The sequence below is a fragment of the Hemiscyllium ocellatum genome, chromosome 1 (genome assembly GCF_020745735.1).
Source record: "Hemiscyllium ocellatum isolate sHemOce1 chromosome 1, sHemOce1.pat.X.cur, whole genome shotgun sequence".
Taxonomy (NCBI): domain Eukaryota; kingdom Metazoa; phylum Chordata; class Chondrichthyes; order Orectolobiformes; family Hemiscylliidae; genus Hemiscyllium; species Hemiscyllium ocellatum.
Window position 1 is genome coordinate 138,031,238 of NC_083401.1, and position 12,784 is coordinate 138,044,021.

General features: G+C 40.3%; 1 protein-coding gene across 4 annotated transcripts in view; it reads right to left on the reverse strand.

The window, feature by feature from the left end:
- The window catches only part of pde5ab (phosphodiesterase 5A, cGMP-specific, b), a 175,523-nt gene that overhangs the window by 14,336 nt on the left and 148,403 nt on the right, over positions 1–12,784 (reverse strand). For all 4 annotated transcript variants that reach the window (XM_060832412.1, XM_060832403.1, XM_060832430.1 and 1 more), the window contains exons 13-16: positions 10,408–10,533; positions 8,228–8,322; positions 5,310–5,397; positions 3,783–3,883 (exon numbers count right to left, since the gene is read on the reverse strand). In XM_060832412.1, coding sequence (XP_060688395.1) covers positions 3,783–3,883; positions 5,310–5,397; positions 8,228–8,322; positions 10,408–10,533 — 410 coding nt within the window. The remainder of the gene's footprint in view (positions 1–3,782; positions 3,884–5,309; positions 5,398–8,227; positions 8,323–10,407; positions 10,534–12,784) is intronic.

Sequence of the window (12,784 nt, forward strand, 5' to 3'; positions counted from 1 at the left end):
GGCCCAACAAGTCCACACCGACCCGCCGAAGTGCAACCCACCCACACTCCTACATTTACCCCTTACCTAACACTACGGGCAATTTAGCATGGCCAATTCACCTGACCCGCACATCTTTGGACTGTGGGAGGAAACCGGAGCACCCGGCGGAAACCCACGCAGACACGGGGAGAATGTGCAAACTCCACACAGTCAGTCGCCTGATGCAAGTATTGAACCCAGGTCTCTGGTGCTGTGAGGCAGAAGTGCTAACCACTGTGCCACCGTGCCGCCAGTTCTAGGACAGTGATGAGGAGGAATTTCTTCATTACAGAGTGGTGAATCTTAGAAATTTCTTACCACAGCTGGCTTTGGAAACCTTACATTTGATTGTGTTGAAGGAGGCAACTGACAGGTTTCTGCAGATTAATGATCTCAAAAGATATAGAGATAGTCTGGGAAAGTGACATTGAAATAACTAAGGAAAAGAATCAGGAGTAGGCCATTTGACCCCTCAAGCCTGCTCTGCCATACAACAGGATCATGGCAGATCCGTCATTCCTCACATTCACTTTCCTGTGTTTTTTCCATACATCTTCTTTCCTCGAGTGATCAAGTATATATGTATCTATTTCAGCCTCAATTATACACAACAAAATTTACCTTACAGCCCTCTGAGGCAAGTAGTTCCAAAGACCCTTAACATTCTGAGAGAACAAATTCTTCTTCACCCCTATCTTAAGTTCAAGATAATGTACTCTGATACTAGACTCTTCCATGAGGGGAAACATCAACAGTGGACCAGACATGGTTTAATTGTATGACAGAACATATATGATGGGTTGATTGGCCTACTCATGTCCTTATGTTCCTCTCCATCTCAGCCTCCTCTTGAAGTCCTCAACATCACAGTTGATGCGGTCTCCTCTACATTGGGGAGACTGGACACCTCCTAGCAGAGTGATTTAGGGAACATCTCTAGGACACCTGCACCAATCAACCACACTGCCCTGTGGCCCAACATTTCAACTCCCCCTCCCACTCTGCTGAGGACATGGAAGTCCTGGGCCTCCTTCATCACTGCTCCTCACCACCCAACACCTGAAGGAAGAACGCCTCATTTTCTGCCTCGGAACACTTCAACCCCGGGGCATCAATGTGGACATCCCCAGTTTCCTCATTTCCCCTTCCCCTATTTCACCCCAGTTCCAAACTTCCTGCTCAGCACTGTCCCCATGACTTGTCCTACCTGCCCATGTTCCTTTCCACCTATCCACTCCACTCTTCTCTGACCTATCACCTCCATCCCCACCCCTATTCACCTATTGTACTCTGTGCTACTTTCTCCCCACCCCCACCCTCCTCTCATTCATCTCTCCACCCTGCAGGCATTCTGCCTCTATTCCTGATGAAGGGTTTTTGCCCTAAAACGTCAATTTTCCTGCTCCTCGGATGCTGCCTGAACTGCTGTGCTTTTCCAGCACCACTCTAATCCAGAATTCAACATCACAGTTGCCAATTTTCAGCAAATTCAATTCACTCCATGTGACTTCAAGTATTGACTGAAAACACTAGATACTGTGAAAGCTACGGGTCAGAAAACATTTCAGCAACAGTGCTGAAGCTCCAGAACTAGCTATGTCCCTGACAAGGCTGTCCATGTACAATTATAACACTGGCTCTGTCTCACAATGTAGAAAACTACCCAGGTGCTCTGTCAGTCAATTCTTGATCATTAACAAAATGATGGAACATACGACTGATAGTGACAAAAGCATTGCTTTATCAACAATAAGTTATTCACAGTTTAAGCTCTGCCAGGGTCACTCAGCTCCTGACTGTATTTCAGCCTTGGTCCAACCATGAACTGAATAGATGAACTCTAGAGGTGATGTGAGAGAGATTGCCTTTGACATTAAGTCAGCATTTACTGGATATAGCATCACACAGCCTTAGCAAAACTGTCAATAGGAATCAGAGGGAAATCCTCCCCAGTGATTTGAGTTATACCTAGCACAATTGAAGATGGCTATCGTTGTCAAAGGTTAATCATATTAATCCCAGGATATCACCGCACAAATTCTGCAGGGTAGTATACTAGGCCAAAGCATCTTCATCTTCCTCTTACAGAAGACGAAAAGTGGGATATTTAATTGCACAGTGTTCAGTCTCATTCACGAGTCCTCAGATACTGAAGCAGCCTGTTTGCATGTGCAGCATAACCTGAACATTTGGGGTATGGGCAGATAAGTAGTAAGTAAGGTTTATGCCACACAAGTGCCAAGCAATGACCATCTAACATGAGAGAGAGAAGTGAACCATTGCCTTTGATATCCAACAGCATTACCACCTTTAAAACACCCATTATAAATATCCTGGGAGTTGCCATTGACCAGAATAACAACAGGAACAACCATATCAACACTATGGTTAGAAAAGCATGTCAGAGGCTAGGAATTTTGAGCAAGTATCTAACCTTCTGATTCACTAAAGCCTTCCCACTCTCCGCAATGCATAAGTCGGGAATAATGATACGACACCCTTCACTTATCTGGATGAGTTGCAATTCTAACAACAGTCAAGAATGCTTGATTCATCCCACATCCAGCATCTTGAATAATAACTCCCTTCACCACTGCCATCCATGAGAAGTGCTGCAGCAACTCACAAAGACTCTGACAATCCCTTTCAAACCTGCAAGCTCCCTGCAAGCCACACACCATCCTGACCTGGAACCATATGGCTGTTCCATCACTGTTGTTGGCTGAAAATCTGATAATTCATTTCCTAACAGTATTGTAGTCGTCCTTACCCAACAAGGACCACAGTGGTTCAAGAAGGCAGCACAGCACCACCTTATCAAGGGAAGGGGAAGTGGACAATAAATGCTGACCCAGCTACCAACACCCACGTCTCATGAAAGAATACATTTTTAAAATGCTTTCAGATTTGCCCCCAAATATTTCTCAAACTGTTTTGCATTTATTTTAATCCCAGATAAAAGCCTTGTAAGTACTGAAGCATGAAAGCATTGCAACTAGGAGATGACCGTCGAGCGTGTTCAAAGTGATCATGGATGATCATTATCTCAACTCAATATTCTCGCTTTCTCCCCATAGACTTTGATGTCTAATTCATTGCTACATTTAAGACCTAAGCACATGATTTATGTTGACAATCCACTACAATACTGACTGAATGCTATGTTGTCAGAGATATATATTAAATTGAAGGGGGCATTTTCCGGAATTGTGGCCATAATCTACCCTCAACAAACATTGTTCATTAGAGATTTACTGGTCGTTCATCTAATGTTTTCTTTGGGCACCTTCCTTTCTGAAAATTATTGGTCTGTTTAATCGAATAACAAGGAATGATTACACTCCAATATACTTAGCTGGATGTGGAGCATTTTGGGCTGTCATGAAGGTTTCTTAAACTACTGTGTAAATACAAGTGTTTCTTTTAGAATACTTAGAAAACCAGAGTTTAATAAGTGGAGGTATTATTACCACCTAAAATAATAATTCATAAATTATCATTGTGAGGAAAACTGACAGCTTAATCTGAATGGATTATTAGATTAGATTAGATTCCCTACAGATTAGATTCCCTACAGTGTGGAAATTCTCAGGCAGTATTGAATGTTATTACATTTGTCAATGGAAAACTTGAACCATTTCTCTTTAGTTAAGTCTAACATGCAATTCAGCTTTGCAATTTAATTTCAGCACTTCATTTTTAAAATGTTAACATTGCAAAACTGAACTTCAAACTGACATATCTCTATCTTTAGTACTTACTTCATGTAGATTGCAAGGTCTGTGGCTAAAATGGCTTGTTCAATCATTTTCAGTGTCATTTTATACTCGTCCAGAGAAAGGCCACTCAGAATTTGGTTTCCCTGAAGGAAAATTCATAATTCACACACATTCAAAAAATGTTAACTTATTGCATAATAATTTATATAGATTTTAATTATTATTAATGCTTTTCATGCTTGTTATGGTCAGGAGTTGTGATTCCAGTTAACATCTCTGACACAGCAATTATTGTTAATAACAAAAATAAGGATAATAATGAGTTTTAACCTTTGGACACTGATTAAACCCTGGAGAAAGTGAGGACTGCCGATGCTGGAGATCAGAGTTGAGAGTGTGGTGCTGGAAAAGCACAACAGGTGAGGCAGCATCCGACGAGTAAGAGAATTGACATTTTGGGCAAGAGCTCTTCACCAGGAATGATGAAGGGCTCTTGCTCGAAACATCGACTCTCCTGCTCCTCAGATGCTGCCTGACCTGCTGTGCTTTTCCAGCACCACACTCTTGACACTGAACAAACCCTGACTACCTGTATATCAATGATCAGTTGTCACCAGCCATGTGATAATAATATTTACTCATGAAATGTTAACGGCACATCATAAATATCACATTTTTCAGTAGATTAATAGGAACCAAAAATTTGTTATGCTGGATTGTTAACTATTTTGTGACTTTTGGACACTAGGGAACCAAGTATTTTTTTCAATCTACAACCATCAGAATGGTGCATTCATAATAGTGCTCAAATGTTATCCTGGGCTGATAAACACATCTGGATTGTCAGATTCACTGAGATCTAAAGTGTATATTGCTAGGCCAACATTACGCAAAATAAAAGTGACTGGGGTAATCTTGTTATCTGTGACAGGTATTAATTAAGATTGGAGCATGAATAGTATTAATGCTTTAATTAAAATGTCTTTACATGTTTTAGGTTTTCTCCTAGAGCAAGTAAAGTTATAATATTGATAGTGATTTAAAGTGTTTTAGGTTTTCAAAGTAATTATGTTAATTGCATTGCTCATTAACAAATTATTTCTCTGTGTTGTATCATACAAGCTGTACTCCTAAAGTTTTTATTGCTCTGCATTCTTTTTTTAGCATTCTGACACCTGTCATTGCAAAAATATTGTTTGGTAAGGTTCCCTCACCCAAGTTCACGATGCAATCTAACACAATTTCCATACTTCCAATTTTTTTCATTGTAAAGAATAACACCATCTTTAATGAATGTTTAGACTGGTTAAGTAAATTTATTACAGACTAAAACTGTTTTAGACTATTTTACATCCAGCGCTAAAAACTTCCGACACATGGCAATTGGTTTGTAAAATGAATGCCTTTCTGTCTTCCAAAGAAGAAAAGAAAGTGCAGAAACTCACTAAATGCATAGCAATAACAACAGAATGTAGACAAATTCTTAAAATAAATCTATGGCTCTTGCACTTTTTGAGTATCAATATTATTAATTAAGATAAAGCAGTAAAAAGTAGTCAGCCCACTTACAGGAGAGTTGAGTATCATGACACATTGATCAAAGTGATGATGTTCCATCATGGAGTGACAGTAAAGCTGAGCAAGAGGGTGCTCACTCCTACACAACAGTAATCAAACAGAAGAGTCTTTTAGATCAATACTTCCACCTTTTTTTTACTAACAGCAATCACTACAAGCAGTATGTGTTAAATTGGCTGCTTGTGTAAACATGTTTCACAGTTGAAGCAAAACGTACTGCTGCACATCGTGTAGGGAGGCCAGCAGGGAATGATTTGGTCACTAGTTATCACATACAGCATCGCTGAGCAGTGGAAGGAAAACAATTAAACTGCATGATGGAAGTCAGTGCTATTAAATTAAGCATTGTCATAGACTAACATCTAGAAGACTGCAAGATAAACTTTGCATTATGTACACTTACATTGTAAATACCCAAGCTCAGTGGAGCATTTGTACCTTTTAATTATGGAAGTTGTAGGTTCAGTTTCCACCACACAGAGGCCAAACTGAATTTTCAGTCCAATAATGAGCAATAGCTTAACTGATGAAGATGCTGCTGTTCCCATAAGATGCTAAGCTAAGATCTTGTCTGTCCTCTGAGGTGGACATGAACATCCTTGACACTAGAGTTCACAAGGTGCCCTAGCAATATATATCTTTAATTGACAGCTAATACAGATTGTCCATTTATTTATATTATTGTTTTTTGGGATCTTATTGTGTAGAAATCAATTACTGTGTTTTATACATAACATTAATACTTCAGAAATACTTCATTGGTTGTAAAATAGTTAGTTTATTCCAAGGCCATGAAAGGTATGATACAAACCTAACTCTCAGATTCCCATATGTGGTATACATGTTTTACACAGAGGTGTGATACAAATAGTGACCTTCTTGGTAAACTCAGTAAGTGACCATAAGATATAGGATCAGAATTAGGCCATTTGGCCGACAGAGTCTACTCTGCCATTCAATCATAGCTGAAATGTTTCTCATACCCATTTACCTGCCTTCTCCCTGTAATTCTTGATCCCCTGACTAATCAAGAACCTATCTAACTGTCTTATATACACTCAATGACTTGGCTTCTACAGCCTTCTGTGATGATGAGTTCCACAGATTAACTACTCTCTGGCTGAAGAAATTCCTCCTCATCTCAGTTCTAAAGGATCATCCCTTCACTGCGAGGTTGTGCCTTCAGATTATAGTCTCTCCTCCTTGTGTAAACATCTCCATACATTATATTTGTGCATACAATCTATAATACAAACTCTACAAATTAATAAAATAGATAAATATTGATAAATAGATTCTTAGAACAGCATGGAAATAGATCCTTTGGTCCAAATCGTCCATGCCAACCAGATATCCTAAATTCATCCAGTCCTATTTGCCAACATTTGGCCCTTATCCTTCTAACCCCTTCCTATACATATACCCAACCAGATGCCTTTTAAATGTTGTAATTGTACCAGCTTCTACCACATCCTCTGGCAGCCCATTCCATACACGTACCACCCTCTGTGGAAAAGTTGCCCTTTAAGTGTCCTTTAAATCTTTCCCCTCTTACTTTAAATCTATGCACTCTAGATTTGGGGAAAAGTCCTTGGCTATTCACCTTCACCATAACACCCAAAAATTTTATAAACTTCTATAAGATCACCCCCCAGCCTCTGATGCTTCAGGGAAAACAGCCCCAGCCTATTCAGCCTCTCCCTGTAGCTCAAACCTTCCAACCCTGGCAACATCCTTGTAAATCTTTTCTGAATATTTTCAAGTTTCACAACATCCTCATATCATCATATGTTACTTTCCAGTGACCAAATGGCATTATTTCTTGCAAACTGCACAGCAATTCAACCTTTTACATGGAGGTCACAACAAACTGGATGGAGTTCACTGACCATTAAAGTTCACCATAGTGTCTAACACGTAACAATTCAGTCGAAAAATAAAACATGTAGAGCAATGATTTTTCATTTTTAAAAAGGTCTCTAACATAGCAAGACAACCCATGTGCTTTACTATTCTTTTGATCAAATAACTCACCTCCAAACTCCCCAAAGACTGTCTATCCATTGCCTGCAAGGCACAAGGTAGGAGTCTGATAGAATACTTCTCATTTGCCTGAATGTGCTGCTCCTACAACACTCAAAAAGCTTGATACACTCCAGAATAAAGTAGACTGTTTGACTGGCACCACATCCACATACTTTCACTGCATCCACCAGTGACACTCAATAGCAGCAATGTGAACCATCTAAAAGACAGCACTTTCAAACCCATGGTCATTAGCCTCTAGCGGACATGGGTAGTAGATGCATAGGAGCACCACCATGGGAGCAAATTCCTCTCCAAGCCATTAAGCATCCTGACTTGGAAACATATCACTGTTCCTTTAACGTTGCTGCATCAAAATCCAGGATCTCTCTCCTGATGGCATTGTGGGTACACTTACACCAAATACGGACCAAATAGTGGTTCAAGACAACAGCCCACCAGACATACTCATGAGGACTGGGCAATAAATACTGGTCCAGCCTGAGATGCCTACATCCCATGAATAAATGAAAAAAAGTGTAAAGCACACAAAACGATATCAGCACAGGTAGCCAAAAGATCCATCAAAAAGAGTGGGAGCATTTTAGAAGGGGTAAAGAGATTGGGTGATTTCAGGTGACAGATTGCAGAGCTTAGGGTTGAGACAACTGAGGGCACAATAACTAATTAAACCTGGAGATGATCAATAGGCAAGAAGGTCTCAGCCGATTACCGTGTTGTCAGAAGTTATACAGATGGCACGGTCATGAATCTATTTGTAAACCACTGAGAGAAAGTGCATTCAAGTACCAAGACATAACAGTACAATGATAACAAGAACATCTAACAACATATCATACCCAAAGTATGTAAAAGTCTCTTACCTCTTTATGAAAGCATTGTTCACCCCTCTGTGGTCCAGATCATGGCTCAGGGTTGCTATAATGAGAGCTAAAATCTCCAGGTCTGTTAACTTGTTCTGTAGCAACACATGAAAACAATGGAAATATAAAATTCTCAATACTCAGTGTACTTAACATTTGTAAGGTCAGATAGAATCTGAACAAGTGGAAGGTGGAGGTAACAAAAAGAGCCGACAGCATTGTGTTTTTTTTTTATCTTGCCAGGAGTTAGGATCTCAAATGCACTGCCTTGGAATGCAATGGAAATAGATTGTGGATTTCAAAATGGAATTAGATAAGCCTTATAGGGAAAAAAGAAATTGCAGAGGTCTTGAAAAGATATTGAAATTGGATCAAATAAGTTGATCTTGGTATGGAGTGTCGGAAGCTGAGGGGTGGCCTTATAGAGGTTTATAAAATTATGAGGGGCATGGATAGGGTAAATAGACAAGGTCTTTTCCCTGGCTCTGGGGAGACCAGAACTAGAGTACATAGGTTCAGGATGAGAGAGGAAAGATATAAAAGAGACCTAAGGAGCAACTTTTTCACACAGTGGGTGGTGCATGTATGGAATGAGCTATCAGAGGAAGTGGTGGAGGCTGGAACAATTGCAGCATTTACAATCATAGAGCTGTATAGCATGGAAACAGACCCTTCGGTCTGAACGAATATATGAATAGAAAGGGTTTAGAGGGATATGGGCCATGTGCTGGCGAATGGGACTTGATTAATTTAGGATATCTGTTCAGCATGGACGAGTTGGACCGAAGGGTCTGTTTCCATGCTGTATATCTCTATGACTCTATGGTTGGTAGACAGGAAACAAACAGCAGGAGTAAACAAGTATTTTTCTTCCAAATGTCAACCAGTAGCTCAGGTGGGATTGCAGGAGTCAGTGTTTGGATCCCAGATATTCATACTACATAAGAATGATTTAGATGAAGAAACTAAGTGCAATATCTTTAAGTTTGCAGATGATACAAAACTAGATGGGAGGGTGAACCATGAAGATGATGAGGAGATTCTTCATGTGATTTGGACAAGCTGAGTAAATGAGCAAATGCACTTCAATTGAAGTATCATGTGGTTAAATGTAAGGTTATCCACTTCAGTAGAAAAACAGGAAGGCAGACTATTAGTTGAATGGCGATAGATTGGGAAAGAGGAAGGTGCAACAAGATTTGGGTATCCTTGTACACCAGTCACTGAAAGTAAACATATAGGCACAGCAGATGGTGAAGGCGGCAAAGAGTGTGGCCTTCACAGTGCGAGGGTTCGAGTACAGTAGCAGGCAAGTCTTGCTGGAATTGTACTGGCCTTTGCTGAGATTACACCTGGAGTATTCTATGTAGTTTTGGTGTCCTTATCTGAGGAAGAATGTTCTAGCTATGGAGGGACTGTAACAAAGATTTACTAGACTGTTTCCTGGGATGCCAGGACTGATGTGATTGGTGACGACTATGTTCACTGGAGTTTAGAAGAATCGGGGTGATCTAACAGAAACTTATAAAATTCTAACTGGGTTAGACAGGAAGCAAGTTCCCAATGACCAGGGAGTCCAGAACTAGGGCTCACAGTCTAAGGATACTGAATAGGCCATTTAGGACTGAGACTTTTTTTTAAATAGGAGAATTGTGAATCTGTAGAATTCTCCCCCACTGAAAGCAATTGAGGCTGAAAGATTGACATTTTCCAAGAAGTTGTTTGATGGAGCTCTGAGACCTAAAATGATCAAAGGGTTTTGAGAGTTTATGGGAACAGGATGCTGAGCTGGAGGATCAGTCATGACCGTATTGAATGGTGGAGGAAGCTTAATAACCAAATGGCCTACTCCTTTTTTCTATATTTCTGTAATTTATATCCCTGACTGAGATGTACAGTACATCTACTTGATGGATACAGATAATAAGACAAATTAAACATGTTTATTTAAATTAGTGTTAGTTCAGGTTTTTAACAATTTTATGGAAAATCTAGTATTACGTTATCCAGGCCTTACAAATTGGAAGTGACTACTGGATGATAGGCAGGAAACAAAGAGTAGGATTAAAAGAGACCTTGTTAGATTAGCAATATTGTAGCTATTGTAGGAAACGTGGGGCATCTAAATAATAATCAACATAAATGAAGAACATCTAAAAGTAAAACGAGCAATGACAAACCTGAATCCTTCCAGATTTCAGCACAGCAAACATGCATTGAGCGGTATTAAATGCATGTCTCCAATTGTGATATACTACATGTCTTCGATAATTCTTTTTAACGCTTAAAATCCAGCGGCAAAGAACCTGGAATGGAAAAAGATCAATCAGTTATGCAATTATCCATACCGATTTGGATCCACTCAGGCTGACACTGGAAATGTTCCTCCTTGTCCATTTTGACTTCATTAGCTTACAGGTAGCTGCTATGGCAGAGAGGTTGTTAAAATATAACATTTTAAAAATGTTAACTTCCTCTTTCAGCCATTTTGGCAATATCAGGCATACTGACAGCATGAACTGGAAGTATGCAGAACAGGCCAGATTATGATGGCTGTTGTCTTGCTGTTTTTAAAGCTGCATTTGTTAATAAGCCAAGGACCAAGATGACATTGCATGACAAACAGCCATGAGCAATCCAGGCAGTAACTTGCTAGACTGAGGACATGAATATAGTTAAAAATCACACATCACCAGGTTATAGTCCAACAGGTTTAATTGGAAGCACACTAGCTTTTGGAGCGACGCTCCTTCATCAGGTGATAGTGGAGGGTTCGATCGTAACACAGAATTTATAGCAAAACTTTACAGTGTGATGTAACTGAAATTATACATTGAAAAATTGATTGTCTGTTAAGCCTTTCATCTGTTAGAATGCACTGATAGTTTCACTTCTTTCATGTGTAAATCACTAAACCTTTTTTTTAAAGTTGCATACTCGGGTTAGCTGTTAAATACGGGTGATAGCTAGACAATATGTTGAAGGTGTTAGCCCCCTGTGTTCTCTGTCAATGCCATGATGTTTAGATTGATTCTAATCTAAAAAGTGAGATAACAGAGTTTTACATAAATTCATGCAGTTTTTGAGCTCAGAGTTCTACATGAATGTATGCAGTTTTTGAGCAAAGTGCAATGTAACTCTGCAAGTACAAATTCACCCCACAAAATATATGTGTGCATGTGAGTCTTTGTCTGTGTGTGTGTGTGTGTGTGTGTGTGCGTGTCTGTCTGCGGTGGGGGAAAGTGTGTATGTATATGTAGTGAGTGCAGAGTGTCTTAAGTCTGTGAGGAGGTGCATGTGAGAGTGTGGGAGTGTGTGTGTCTATAAGGGTGTGTGTGGGTGTCTGTGTGCATGTCTATGTGTACCTGTGTCCGTGTGTATGTGAGAGATTGTGTATGTGTAAAAATATCTGTGTGTGTGTGTGTAGTGCAATGGTGATCACCTATAATGTGACATGAACCCAAGGTCCCGGTTGAGGCCCTCCCTATGGGTACCGAACTTAGCTATCAGCCTCAGCTCGGCCACTTTCCTCTGCTGTACATCCCGGAGTCCACCTTGGAGGATGGTCACTCGAAGGTCCAAGGCTGAATGTCCTGGACACTTCAGTGGTCCAGGACATTCATCCTTGGACCTTCGAGTGACCATCCTCCAAGGTGGACTCCGGGACATACAGCAGAGGAAAGTGGCCGAGCAGAGGCTGATAGTTAAGTTCGGTACCCATAGGGAGGGCCTCAACCGGGACCTTGGGTTCATGTCACATTATAGGTGATCACCATTGCACTACACACACACACACACACACACACACACACACACAGATATTCCTACACACACACACTCTCACATACACACGGACACAGGTACACACAGATGCACACACAGACACCCACACACACCCTTATAGACACACACACTCCCACACTCACATATGCACCTCCTCACAGACTTAAGACACTCTGCACTCACTATACACACACACACACACGCACATACACTCTCTCACACTCACAACCCCCACCCCAGACAGACAGACACACACACACACACACACACACACACACACACACACACACAGACAAAGACCCACATGCACACATATATTTTGTGGGGTGAATTTGTACTTGCAGAGTTACATTGCACTTTGCTCAAAAACTGCATACATTCATGTAGAACTCTGAGCTCAAAAACTGCATGAATTTATGTAAAACTCTGTTATCTCACTTTTTAGATTAGAATCAATCTAAACATCATGGCATTGACAGAGAACACAGGGGGCTAACACCATCAATATATTGTCTAGCTATCATCATTGTTAACAGCTAACCCGAGAATGCAACTTTAAACAAAAGGTTTAGTGATTTACACATGAAAGAAGTGAAACTATCAGTGCATTCTAACAGATGAAAGGCTTAACAGACAATCAATTTTTCAATGTATAATTTCAGTTACATCACACTGTAAATTTTTGCTATAAATTCTGTGTTACGAACGAGTCCTCCATTATCACCTGATGAAGGAATGTCGCTCCAAAAGCTAGTGTGCTTCCAATTAAACCTG